Genomic DNA, 14,253 nt, shown 5'->3' with positions numbered 1-14,253 from the left:
GTAGTTCTGATCTTCCTGTTTCTACCTCTTTAGTGCTAGGCTTACAGGCCAGGCACCTGGTTCTATTTTGGGTTTGTAGAAGGGTCCTTTTGTTTTAAGTAGGTGCCCATGTACTGCATATAATCTGATACATGTGTTCACTTTCTAAGTTCAAGAAGACATAAATCTGTAGTAGGAAAACAGCATCTAACCAGGCATGTTAGCACATACCGTTAGAGGCAGAGGAAAGATTTCTTTGAGTTTGAGGCCAGCTTCATCTACATAGTGAGAGTTCCAAGACAGCCTGGGCTATGTAGAGAGAACCTATCTTTAAAAACAAACAAAAAGAACCCCCGCACTGGCACCGATCACCACCACAACAAACCCAAGCAGCATCTGCACAGTGTGGCCTGGGCAGTCCCAGCACACCAGCACCCTCCTCACCTTGCTGCTGCAGTGGCAATTTCTCCTCTTGCTCTTCTTCAGCTTAGGATCAGGACCACCCTCGTGGCAGGGACAGGAACAGTCCTTGGCCATTTCAGGCCATTCAGTCTCCTACAAGATACCTCAGCTTGATTAGTTGCCTAGGGTTTTCAGAACCAAGAAACAGCGCTGAGTTGAAAGGCCTGTGCTATGAAGATGCCCATTCCACTACTCTTTTCTAATGTCCCTCTCATCACCCTGGAGGCCACTGAGCCAACCTCAGCGTCAGCCCATTATGGATCCGAAATAATCCACAACGACCCAAAGAAAGCAGCAGCCCCAGGCCTGGGGCAGACTGAAGTCAGACAGATTTGGAGGAAATGCACTGGAGAGCTCCAAAGTGAGATCCCACTTACCGACTTTCCATCCTCCTATGCGCTCTCTACAGGGCTTTGTATAGTGACTCTTCACTTAATAAGCCAAGACACACCTTTGATCCCAGCACTCGGGAGGCAGAGGCAGGTCCATCTCTTAAGTTCGAGGCCAGCCTGGTCTACACAGTGAGTTCCAGGACAGCCAGGACTATATAGAGAATCTCGAAAAACCAAGAAAAACCCAAAACAACAAAAAGACTTCCTCTTGGGCTAGTGAGATGGCTCAGTGGTTAAAGGAACCTGCTGCCAGGCCTGAGGACCTGAGTTTAATCCTGGTACCCAAATGGTAGAAGGAGAAAATACCCACAAGTTGTCCTCTGACCTTCACAAATGTTCTATGGTACATGTGTAGCCCCCACCCCAACAAAGTATGTAGATGTAAATTTTTAAATTAAAAAAAAAAAAAAAAAAAAAAAAAAAAAGCTGGGTACAGTGGCCCATGCCTTAATCCCAGCACTCAGAACACAGGCATGTAGATCTCTGACTTTGAGGCCAACCTGGTCTAGATAGTTCCAGGGCCAGGGCTACACAGAGACTTTATTTCAAATACTAATATACTAATATCTTCACAGCAGACTGATAGGGGTGAAGCAGTGGTGGGTGCAACAGTAAGAGCAGTTATGTACCGCTCTTGCACAGGACTTGAGTTCAGGAGTCCCCGAATCAGGAGGTGCATAAACCACCATGACCTAAGCTACAGCAAACCCGACACCTTCCTTGGGTCTCTGTGGTCACCTGCAAACACACGGATATATTCCTACACACACTTTTCTTTAAGACTAACACACCTATTTTTCTAACTATATCTGTGCACACATGCTTGTTACAGTACATGCATGGAGGTCAGAGAACAGCCTGATCATGTGGGTCCTGGTGACCAAACTCTAGGCATCAGGCTTGGCCAAGTACCTTTACCCACTGACCATCTTAGCCAAGGCTCTTTCTGTGCTCAGTGTGAGCAGACTCCAGAGCTAGAACTAAGTCACCTACGTCGATGTCCCAGCACAGACACCTGAAGAGGACACTCTGACATTAGCTTCTCTGTACTTTAGTTATATAAATAAAACCTTCCTCAGTATTACTATGAAAATTATACGCACTAATTAATAATCTACATGCTGCCACACAGTAATATACTGCTATGTTTATCATTAGAGGATTCTATTTCCTTCCATGGGCAAAAATTGAAAAATTAAAACCCAAAGGTAAGAAAAAAGGGCAGCTCTGAGCTAGGAAAAAAGCAAGCATGAACTACTATCTGGTTTTTCATTTTTTGAAGACTTATTTATTGGTGGTGGGAATTGAACTCAGGACCTCAGGACCTCTGGAAAAGCAGTCGGTGCTCTTACACTTTGAGCCATCTCTCCAGCCCCTTTTTTGAGATGGGTATCACCATATAGCCTGGGCTAGCTTTGAACTTGCAGGAATACGCTTGGCTGTGATTCCTTCTAATGAAGCCTCACCCACGAGTATCTCCAATCTTAATACTGTGAGCTATCCTATATGTAGCATGGATATATGCAGAGTTTAATCCAAGGCTGGATTCATGAAAAGCAGGTACTTTCCAAAAACATGTATACCTTATCATGATTCTGGACCCCAATCTCTTTTCTCCTCTTGCTCTTTGAGGCTGTGGACACCTTGACAGGCTCCTCTTCCTCTTCCACATCAGGGAGTATCACTTCTTCAAAGCCATCAAACTAAATAAGAATTGTAGGCACTAAAGCGGACTGGGCCAACCCCTCCAGCGGACAGCTTCCCATGGATAACCTCAGGGCCTGTACCTCATACTCTTTCTCTTCAGTCCAGTTGATCTCTTCAAAGTCACCCATCCGGCTAGCTGCTGGGCGCAGATGATCAAAAAAGATGGAGAACTCATCCTGCAGGTGGTCATGGCCTTTGAGGAGCTGCCACATCTGGGTCTTGAGCTGAAGAGAGTTGAGAAGGCTAAGAAGACATCTGGAGAATCTTCCTAGACTGCACTCAAACCAGTCCTATATGGAACCCACAATCTACCTTCTACATGGGATCAACCTTATTTTTAAACTCTCTTATTTTTAGATTACATATATTTATTTGTTTGTTTGGTGTGTGTGTCTGTCTGTGTGGATGTACCCATGCCACAGCACACCTTTGGGAGTCAAAGGACAAGATCTAGGGATCAGTTCTTTCCTTCTAACATGTGGATTCCAGAGATCAAGCTCAGGTCTTCAGGTGTTGGCAGTAAGTAAGTGCACATAGGCCAGTACATACATAGGAAAGTTAGAGTCGGTTTTCATAGGAGTCTTAGGTATTGAATTCAGATCGTCGTGATATTTTGATTGCATTCTGACATTCCTGAGACTGACAATAAAGTTTTGTTTTGAATCAGAGGACAGAACTAGCTACTAGCTGACCAAAATGAACCATAGAGGTTTGGGAGGACTGAGGATAGAGAGACAGGAAGTAGTAGCACAGGGCTTAGAGAGGGTCTCAGCCGTTTTGGATAGAGGAAGGAGAGATAGGAGGTCACTGGTTGCTTCTCTGCTGCTTCTCTGGCCAGTCAGGTCATTACCCCGATAGCTGACTCCCAAGTGTTTTTGTTGTTGTTGTTGTTGTTGTTTGTTGTTTGGTTTTTGTTTTTTGTTTTTTTTTTTTAATTTATTATGTACACAGAAGAGGGCACCAGCTCTCATTACAGATGGTTGTGAGCCACCATGTGGTTGCTGGGAATTGAACTCAGGACCTCTGGAAGAGTAGTCAAAGCTTTTAACCTCTGAGCCATCTCTCCAGCCCTGACTCCCAAGTTTTTATTGACAAATAAAAATAAGATAAACACATAAGTTAGGCTTAGCAGCAAATAACCTTATTATCAGCTAAGCCATCTCACTGGCTCATTCTAATTTTTTTGAGACAGAGTTTCTCTGTGTAGCCCTCCCTGGCTGTCCTGGAACTCTCTGTAGACCAGGCTAGCCTTAAACTCACAGAGATCCACCTGCCTCTGCCTCCAGCATGCTGAGATTATAGGCATGCGCCACTGCTGCTTGAATGGATCCTTTCTTTGATGCCTAAGAATTTTCAAACTTTCCCTGCTTGCTTGCATACAGGGATGTGAGTCAGGTGGGGAGGGAAAGCACTGATCAGAAATGCAGTTCCCAATGACAGCACTTTCCAGTCCTGCCCGCCTGGTCTCTAGAAGAAGCAAAGCGAGGAGTCCAGACCCTTCCTCATCCACTTTCTTTAAGATCCCTTCCAGTGTACTGATGGCCCTACAGAGCTTGTGAGTGTCAGCCAGGCTCTGGATTCCAATGGCCATTCCTCCATGTCGCTGTACTTCATACTGGAGCCAAGTAGAAAACACTCTTTCTGCCTTAGTTTTCGTACTCAGAGGGAAAGACAGGGCCTACATTAGGCAGAGAGAGAAATGACAATGGAAAAGAAGCAGACAAGGGGCCAGAGACAGTTCGGCTGTTCAGAGCACCTACTGTTCTTGCGGAGGACCTGGGTTAGGCTCCCAGAACCACATGGTGGTTCACAACCACCTGTAACTCAGCTCCCAAGGAATCCAATGCCTCTTCTAACTTGGACAGGCACCAGGCCTGCATATGTACGCATTCATGCACATAAAACACTCATACACATAAAGAAAGCTAAGGGAAAAACAAATGAGCAGGACACAGGACAGAGTACCTCAGTGGTGTCCTGAGGAAGACAGTCTGCACAGCCTTGCAGGACCTTGATGATCTTCTGGTGCTGTGAGGGGTTCTCTGCAAAGCATATCTCCAGCTGCCGAAGGAACCTGCGACTCTTCTCAAAAGCCTGCTGCTCCTCAAACTACCAGAATGGAAGGAAGACAAGAAAGAGTCAGGACACAGCTAAGAAGAACGAAGAACAGGCCAGAGGTGCTGGTTATGACAGAATTCTGGTTAAAACCCTAATGCCCCACTGTGGGATCCTGGGAATTATCAACCCAAGGAATTAAGATGTGAAGGAATGACTCAATAGATAAGTATTTCTCAAGTACTAGTAGGAGACTGAGACAGGATTCTGAGTTCAAGGTCAGCCTGGGGTACACAGTGAGACTCGTCTCAGACAAACAAGTAAATGAGATAGCTATATCTCAAGTTATTTGTTGTTTTATTTTATGGAATATAAAATCAGATCCTCAAACTCAAATAGGAACTTCACAGTTTACAAGTTTATTTTTGCATATATGTTCATTTAATCCTCGCAATAATGCCAGAAGGAAGGTGGACATTTTAAACACAATCAACCCACCATCGAAGGAGCACAAATCTATTAGAATATTGTGATTATTCCCTTCACTGCAATTTCTACCCACTGGAACAAGAAGTCTAGGAGTACTGCTGTTTTCTCTCTCTCCTTCCCTTCTTTTCCCTCCCTTCCTCCTTCCCACCCTTCCTCTGCCTTCCAAGTACAAGACAGTAAGCAGGAGTCACCATGCCTAACAGGCCATTCCTCTCATTTCAACTCAGTCTTCAACTTTGTTTTTTAGATGAGGATTCTTTATGTACCCCAAGATCTTGAAAAAGTATGACTCCTAGAGGCTGACAATGAGCCAACAGCAATCCTTCTGCCTCAGCTTCCTGACTGCTGTCTTTTTTACTCTAGTGTTCTGTGAAGTATTATCACCATAAAGGATCATGTACTACATACGTGACTATTTTTATAATCTATATATTTTAACAGACTTTATTCATGAAAATGAAAGCTCTTAAAAGAAGTCTTAATATTTTTAACTGCTATAGTAATAGTATCTAGGTCTTTCCCTGACACTCAAGAAATATTTAGTAAAAGAAGGAGCTGGGACATAGTGGTGCACACCTTTAATACCAGCACTTGAGAGGCAGAGGCAAGAGGATCTCTGAGTTCAAGGCTAGCATAATCTATATAGTGAGTTCCAGGCCAGCCAAGGCTACACAGATAGACTCTGTCTCAAAAAAAGGAAAAAAATCAAGAGGAGGGAGGGAGGCATGTTACTATGGAAGTCTCTGCGGGTACTACAGAGAACACCTTGGAAATGACAGGAGATTAGAGCTGAACAGAGAAAGGCCTAAGAAGACTCTAGGAAACGGGGTGAGGGCTAGTGAAACAATCAGAAGACGAGAATGATGTGGCTTAAGTGTACTCAAGCCCTGTCTACTGACCCAGTCTGCTGTGCCATCTATGCCCAGCTACTTACTAGTCCACAGGACAGGGCCTGCTCAGGGAGCAGGAAAGCAGCAAAGTCCTTTAAGAGCTGAGGCCAGTCTTGCAGTAGGGTTTGCAAGCTTTTGTAAAGATCCACAGCAGTCTGCCTCTGGGCACTTGACTCAAATTCATAGATCACCTGAAGGAAATCTTCATACTTGCCAGGGACATGCTGAAGAGCCTCTCGTACCTACATACAAGACTTCAAATAGTCAACATCCCTTCTGTGGGCATCCAGAACAAGCACAGACACGGGAGAAGGCATCATAGTCACCGAGTTATCACGCAGAGGCTCTCCCCCACCCCAGGTTAACAAAGGACACGGGAGAAGCAGCAAGGCAGTCTTCCCTTTCTCTGAGGGGCAACTGGACAACCTTTACTTTCTTGAGACTAGAGCCACAAAACTCGGGATTGCTAAGCTTGCCTTCCTGACTTGAGCCCGATTTGAGCAGATTAAGAGTAGTTTTGTATATGGATTCTAATGAGTCATACCAACGTACATAATACCTGAACTTTGATGTTAATAAAATAATGGCAGATAGTAGCTAGTAGCAGCAGCATGCTGATCACTCCAAGTACCTCCTTTGGCTGGGTTATTAACTGAGAAGGAAGATACACAGGGTACCAAGAGACATCAAAAGACCAAGGTACACTCCCTTGAGATCAGCTCTCCAGGCTGCACACCAACCACCTTTTCACTAAATGCTCACTAAAGGTCCCCGTCAGCCCAATCTGTGAAGTCACAACTTGGCACTGGGGGGGAGAGCAGTATCCCTGTGCCCCTAATCCCTGGGTGAAAGAGAGATGGGGTGAGGAGGGGCACTGACAACTGTCTCAAATACGGCTGGACTCTTCTAGGTCTCCTTTCAAGGCTCTCAAGAGAACTCTGCGGCAGCTGCCGGCAAGTAAGGCGGAGACTAAACCTCTGTGAATGTAGGGAAACATTTGGTTGGGGCTGGCTTGTCCATCGTAGACAAATACTTTACCTCAAAGCTACAGCCTTAGTCACACATTTCCATTCAAAACATCTGCCCCCAAAGCAGCGGCCACATGCACACAGACAGGCAGGAGCAGCAGCTGTGTCGCCTACCCTGGTGAGGTAAGCCTGCGCAAAGGCCAGGTCCTTCTGCTCCCTGAGTGGGTCTCGATCCACAATGTCCTCGTCATACAGTAACAGCAGCTTGGAGGTGTCCTTACTGGCCCGAGCCCGACTTCCACGTTTGCTTCGCGCTCGATGGTTACTTCGGCCTTTTCCAGCAGCTTTGATGCTCTCTCCTTGGAGTACAAGTGAAAAAGAGTCTTTCTCAATCCTAGTAACTAGGCGATCCTCCACAGTGCTACCCGTCAATCCAGCTCAACCTCGGCAGAGGTAGGGAAAGGAGTATCTAGGAAAGTGGTAGACAGAAAGAGCAACCCTGCTTCCGCTGACTAGGACTCCCAGTGCGCAACAAGAACGTCAAGAGTCACTGGTAGACCAGAAGACACTATTACTGCAGCTAGAAAAATGGTGAATGCTAGTGTGAGGGACCACACCTACGACGAGAGAGAGGTAGCGTAAGAAAAGACCATTACCTGGCTGTACAGTAAGACGCTGCCTCCAAAGACAGAAAAGCAGCTGAGGGAGACACCAAGAGAGGGAAACAGCTCATAGCCTCTTGCACACAAGAGGCAGGAACCACACAAACACGGAGCAGCTTCATGCACAGGAAGTCTTGGTGGGATTCAACGTTCTGTGTCTTTTGAGTTTCAAAGGAACCGCCCTAGTCTGTTTGGGGAAGGAAAGCTGCAGGAGAAAGACTCCTCCCTGGGGCCTTCCGGCCCCTCTGTAAGCTGCACACCTTGTGCACCCATCTCTGGGCACTGCAGCTAAGGGAAACCTGTCCTCCGAGGTCAGCCACACTCACCTGCGGGGGTTATGCTGCTCTCTCCTTCTGGAGCAGTCTTGGCTGAGGCCAAGGCAGAAGGGGGCTTCTCAGCAGCGTCTCCAACTGCTGCATCATTCACTCCGTCCTCTCTCTGCAAGGCTTCCATCCCTTCTGCCTCCTCTTCCTCTTCTTCTTCTGGCTCAGAGTTCTCCTCTTGGGAGTTCTCGTCCTCAGACTCACCCTCCTGACTCATGCTCCTTTCAGAAGCCAGCCAAGTCAGTTTCTCCATAGTTTCCTAAAAGCACCCCACAGAATGTTCATGAGGGCTCCTAGCAGCTCACAGAAGGCCAAAGGACAGGAGCAGTGTCAGGAGGATCTAAGGGGAGGCAGGGCCACCACTCTGAATTAGAGAAAGAAGCCTGAGGAGGGGACTGAAGACGGGCCAGGCAGCAGCACAACATGCCTTTGAAAGGCCGCCCTACTTCCCCAAGACGGCTTTCCTCTAACATGACCCACACATCTGTCAGTAATTCCAGATCTGCCACCCCCACACAGACATACATGCAGGCAAAACCAATGCACACAAACATGAATAAATTATTTTTAAAAAAGGGGGGTCAGGGAGATGGGTCAACAGGTCAACTGCTGCCAAGCCTGACCAGTTGAGCTCAATTCCCAGGACCCACATGATAGAAGGAGATAACCACCTCCCCCAGTCCTCTACACACATGTCATGTCATGCACGTACCCAAACAATGGAAGAATAAGTGCAAAAATGAAAAAACAAAGTATGGTCAAACTGTGTTCCATAACGCATTCAAAGTCAAATCCCACTTTATGACTCTAAGGCACGGAGGGAACATTCTACTGAGTCCCCACACACTTGGAACTGCTCTGGCTCTCACCTGGAGCTCCGGGACAGAAAGCACAGACTCCTCCGAAGCTGATGACAACTCATCTTCTTCATCTTGGGTGAGGTCATCAAAGTCCTCCTCCTCTTCTTCCTCAGGCCCGTCTCTCTCTCCTCCAGTGTCTGGTCCTGCTGGGGTCCCTACAGACTGACTGTCACCAATGGCCGAGTCCTCAGCCTTCCCTGGTGGACTGCTGAGCACCATGTCCTGGTCCATGGAGGATGGAGTGCCTTTTGGCAATCCTCTGCTGTTATCTCCACTAGGGCTCCCCTCATCAGGCGGCTCTTGGGACACGGAAAGGGACAAAGCTGCTCGAGTCTCCTCTGTCTGCACGACTGTCTCTTTCCTCCACTCTCTAGCACTACTCAGCTTCTCCTGAGGGGAGCCGCGGTCTAATTCCATAGAGTGTTCTTCTTTCACTTTCTCACCAATGTCCTGCTCGGGGAAGGTACTGGACAGTTCCTCCACACAATCCTCAGCTTCCATCTTGACCATTTCTTCCAAATCCCTTGATGTGGAGTTCAGAGATAACTGGAGACTCAAAGGCAATGGCTCTAAAGCTTGCCCACCACCCTCTTCTGTTTTCACACCTGTCCAGCCACAGGCCCTCAATTCTGAGGATGTTTCCTGGCTTTCTGTTTTCACACCTGTCCAGCCCCAGGCCCTCGATTCTGAGGATGTTTCTTGGCTTTCCACACCTGATGAAGAACACCATGGCCTAGGATCCTCTTTGGAGGAGACAGTGGCACAGAGAGGAGTGAGTTCCTGGGAATTTGACATGGAGTCAGGGTTTTGAGGAGCATTTTTCCCTTCAGCAATATCGAAGTTCACTTGGACCTTATCTTCAGGAACAGATGGGACAGGAAGTGTCAGAGGATTGCTTGAAACAATTAAGGGGGAGATGGAGGAGGCCACGAGGGGTTGGCTTAACGGGCAGGGGAAGGAAGTGGGATTCACAAGGAGAGTGGTGATGGGAATGGTCTGGGGATTTGGGGCCACGGCTGCATTCACAGGCTGGATCACATTACATCCACTGGGCAGGCTTACAACCTTCACCGTGGCGGCAGGAACGGTGAAGATGACAGGCGTGGGGTGGATGATGGGGGCAGGTTTCACACAGGGAGAAACCTTGGTTCCTTTTCTTCTTGTAGGCTTCCGCCTCACATATGGCTTTCGAAATTTCGAAGGGGCAAGTGAGGGCAGCATTATCTTGGGTGCAGAAGAAGAAGGCGGCAGTGGTGACTGAGACTCAGACAGGGGGAAGCTGGTCCTGGCTTCAGCACCAGAGGGCACAGCAGCAAGAGCTGCAGAAGACTCCAAACTATGTTCTCCACTGACCGCCACTGAGGGGAAACCTGGAAGTGGCTGTAAGACAGTGGGTGGCTGGATTAGATGAGGAATCTGGACCACCCTGTTGCCTGGAGGAACTTCTGATTGAGTTGGCCAGGTTGCTATTGTGCCTGCGTTGAACCCAGGCTGAACACAGGGGCTGGGTTGGATAAGAAGGGGCTTCTGGACCAATGGCCGCTTCTGTCGCCAAGCCTTTCTAGAAAAACGCTTGGAACCTGGCTTCAACTTGAGGACTACGCCCTTGGGCATCAGCAGTGGGTATGGAGTTTCACTCTCCAATTCAGGACAGGCTTTCTCTAAGTGCTGATCTGTGCCAGCTTCTGTGGCTCTGGTCTCATTTGCTCCTTCTGCAACGCCTTCAGCTATGTTCCGAAGTTCATCCTGAATGGACTGTAGACTGGCCTGCAGGAAATAAGAACACTGTGCTCTAGCATATGTCAGAATTTAGGAGAAAGAAAAATTAGCTTTCTGGATTCTAAGGACTAGTGGAAGACAGCCTCAAGATATAGTCCCAAGGAGGGTTTTCCATGCATCAGTGTTCTAGGAAAACCACATCCCAAGTATAAAAACTCTTCCTGAAGTTACTTTGGGAAATTATCACTTAACTCCACAGGAACTTTTAGGGTCTTCTGCCTCACAGAGGTTGGACAGACCTTTAACCAGAATGGGAGCCGGTGCTCCTCCTTCTCCACGGGAGGCTTCCACTGATGTGGCTGGATCTCTTCACAGCACCTCACCAGAACTGGCAGCTGTTTGGTCTTCTTATAAAACTAGGCATGAAAACACAAATCATAAGTCAGATTCCTCCGGACTGGGAAATGGGTTGCTGATGGATTCACACACAAATGTATCAGTTGTAAATGCTATGTATTTCTGCATTTCACTATCTCTAATTAATGAAGATTTCAAAATATTCGATCTCTAAATGCAAATATTCATTCTGATTACCACTAACATTCAAAACTATGAGGGAGGCAGAGGCAAGTGAATCTCTATGAGTTCTGGGCCCGCCTAGTCTAAAAAGTGAGTTCCAGAACAGCCAGAGCTGTCAGACAGACAGACAGACACACACACACACACACACACACACACACACACACACACACACACGACTCAGTTGCTCCTGCACACAGAGCTTAGCCCTCATCTGACACAAAAGCTACTCTTAAACAAGTAACAGTGATAAGTGGAAAAGACACTATAAGCAAGCACGATGGTGCACAGCTGTGATCCCAGGGGGAGAGCAAGGGGAGACTGTGATAGTTTCATTTACAAAGGAAATGGGCTGGAGGTGGTGACAGACACCTTTAACCCTAATACTTGGGAGGAAAAGGCAGGTGGATCTCAGGAAGTTCAAGACCAGCCTGGCCTACATAGCAAGCTCCAGGACAGCCAGGGCTACACAAAGAGATCCCATATTAAAGAAACAAACAAGTGAATAAATAATAAAAGAATAAATGGGACAGGCAATGGGCTTGAGCATGAGAAACTGAGTTCACATTGTAGGAGGAAGAACAGACTTTCTCAAGTTGTCCTCTGACCTCATGTGTCAACATAGCCCTCTCAAGGCAAATCAGTCTCATTTTAAAAAACCTAACAATCAGGGGACTAGACAGTTCAACAGCTCAAAGTGCTTGCTGCTCTTACCAAGGACCTGGTTTCACTTCCAAAAACCCACATTGGGCAGCTCACACCCACCTGTAACCACAGTTAATAGATCCAAGTTCCCCCTAATGCCCACATGCATACACATGGTGAACATATATTCAGGCAGACAATACCCATAAAAGAACAAATCTGAAACACACGCATACACACACACACAAACAAACACACACGAATTTTAAGAAAATGTGTACATAAGGAGAGGAAGGGGAAGAAGGGGGGAGGCAGAAGCAGGGAAAGGAAGGAAGGGAAGAAGGGAGGAATCCATGACTGAGGTTATTGAATTAGATCTAAACCCAAATCAGCAAGAAGTCAGTTATAGACCTGCTGTGTAACAAGGGGTAAGCACACCACCTTGCAAAACTGTGGGTCACAAGGGAAAGGGACCAAACACTTTCATAACTAAAGCCTCAAAAAAAAATGCCTCTTTAAACCATTTAATTTTCTCTCTCTCTCTCTCTCTCTCTCTCTCTCTCTCTCTCTCTCTCTCTCTCTCTCTCTCTCTAACTCAGATATTGTTATGGAGCCCTGGAGAGTCCTAAACTCACAGCAGTTCCAGAGTCTCCATCCCCTGGTGCAGCGGTCAGGCCGGCAACACCACACCTGGCTTACTTGACTCCTAAGTATATTCTGCATAACCTTGACATCAATGTCTAATGAAAAGCAGCACTGGCAGCTGGAGAGGTGGCTCGGGGGTTAAGAGCTCCTGCTCTTATAGAGAACCCAGTTCAGTTCCCAGCACACATGCACCCATGTCAGGTGGCTCACAAGTACACAAGACGACAGCTTAGGGGATCTGGGCCATTGCACACACCCACGCACAGACACATGCTTAATGAAAAAACCAAACAAATCTTTCAAAACACCAACGAAAGCAGCACTGTGGAGGTTTACAAACACAATACTGTCTACCTGAGAAGGTTAGAGTAAGGAGACACAATATGACTAGAAGGAGTGAGGACCCGTGGAATCATTTGACCTGAATAATCCCTTACTCAGGGAAATATCCATAAGAGAGGCTAAGATGAAGGTACTCCAGAGCAAACTAATGGGTCGACGTCTTACAAAGGAAAGAGCAGGAAGAACCTAACACAGTGGGAGGAATTACCCTCTCAATCAGCCCTCTTCTGGGGGACTTCCCCGCCTTCCCTGAGAGCAGAGAGGAGGAGAAAGGGCTGGGTGCCCCTCTGCGGGAGCACAGGGGAGCTTGCAGCAAACACTCACTTTAATCACGTTGTTAGGAGCTCTGTTCTGGTTGAGGTTCTTGATTCTCACCGTCAGCTGGTGAGCGGTCTTACAAGTTACAAGGTACTTGCTGATTAGAGGTTTAGGAAACTCAGTGCCTTCGAAGTGCTTCAGTCCTAAAGCTAACAGACTGAGAGAGAAGCAATGATACAACCTAACTTCACAGACCTTTCTTCAAAGGAGCTCTCCAAACGGCTCATGCTTCACAAGCACTGTCTATACCTTCAGGCATTTACAGAGTGCTGAGCATTGGAAGAACCAAACACGAAGGGGTCAATGGCATAGGGAAGACCCTGGATTAATCCCAAGCACTGTTAAAATAAAATGTCTCAACTTCTTTGCACAAACATCCTTGGTGAGGTCTTGGGACAAAGCACGGAAGAAACAAAGGCACCCAAGAGTGCACTCTCCACACCCAGGAGGCTGAGGCCGGAGACGGCACGGTCAAGACCAGCCTGGCTCATGGCACAACCCTGTATCAAAACACAAGGGTTGTAATGGAACTAACCCATGGGTTACAGTGCTTGCTTACCATACGGAAGGCCACAGGACCTAACTCCAGCGCCCCTAGTTTAGTTTCAAAGGTACCAGAATCAGGGCTGGAGCCAAGGCCAAGCACAAATGAGACTAGTCCCATTTCAAAATTAACATCAAAAAGAGCTTAACATGTCACAGAGTGAGCTGCTCCAGGCATGGTGGCACGCTCCTGCATCTCAACCCTGGGGAGACGGGGAGGGAGGAGCATGGCTTTAAGCGGGAAGTTAGCATGTGCTACACAAAAACACTGCTGCATCCCTCCCACCAAACAAAACAAAACAAAAAAGCAAAACCCCACTACCAAAAACAACACAAAAACAAAAGCAAAACACACAAAAAAACCTGTTCTTAGGATGCAGAGGCAAGAGGATTCAAAGTTCAAAGCGATCTTGAGTAACATGACCTTTTCAAGTTCCATAATGGATACATAAGGATCTGCCTCAGACAATAATAAAGAATAAATCAAAGAATAAACTGACAATTTGAAGTCCTAATTGTTCATTTTGTTTTGTTTTGCTGTTTTGTTTTTCATGACAAGATTTCTCTGCATAGCCTTGGCTATCCTGGAACTTGCTAGGCAGACCAGGCTGGCCTCAAATTCATAGATCCACCTGCCTCTTCCTCCCAAGTGCTGTATTAAAGGCAAGGGTACCA

General features: G+C 47.0%; 1 protein-coding gene across 7 annotated transcripts in view; it reads right to left on the bottom strand.

Moving 5' to 3' along the window:
- Gon4l (gon-4 like) overlaps positions 1-14,253 on the bottom strand; it is a 64,160-nt gene that overhangs the window by 4,555 nt on the left and 45,352 nt on the right. For all 7 annotated transcript variants that reach the window (XM_036189415.1, XM_036189412.1, XM_036189418.1 and 4 more), the window contains 10 exons: positions 13,042-13,192; positions 10,806-10,922; positions 8,797-10,554; positions 7,931-8,186; positions 7,117-7,301; positions 6,019-6,216; positions 4,506-4,649; positions 2,621-2,764; positions 2,417-2,536; positions 424-534 (listed from right to left, as the gene is read on the bottom strand). In XM_036189415.1, coding sequence (XP_036045308.1) covers positions 424-534; positions 2,417-2,536; positions 2,621-2,764; positions 4,506-4,649; positions 6,019-6,216; positions 7,117-7,301; positions 7,931-8,186; positions 8,797-10,554; positions 10,806-10,922; positions 13,042-13,192 — 3,184 coding nt within the window. The remainder of the gene's footprint in view (positions 1-423; positions 535-2,416; positions 2,537-2,620; positions 2,765-4,505; positions 4,650-6,018; positions 6,217-7,116; positions 7,302-7,930; positions 8,187-8,796; positions 10,555-10,805; positions 10,923-13,041; positions 13,193-14,253) is intronic.

This window comes from Onychomys torridus, chromosome 6 (genome assembly GCF_903995425.1).
Source record: "Onychomys torridus chromosome 6, mOncTor1.1, whole genome shotgun sequence".
NCBI lineage: Eukaryota > Metazoa > Chordata > Mammalia > Rodentia > Cricetidae > Onychomys > Onychomys torridus.
This window is presented reverse-complemented; position numbering and strand designations above follow the sequence as displayed.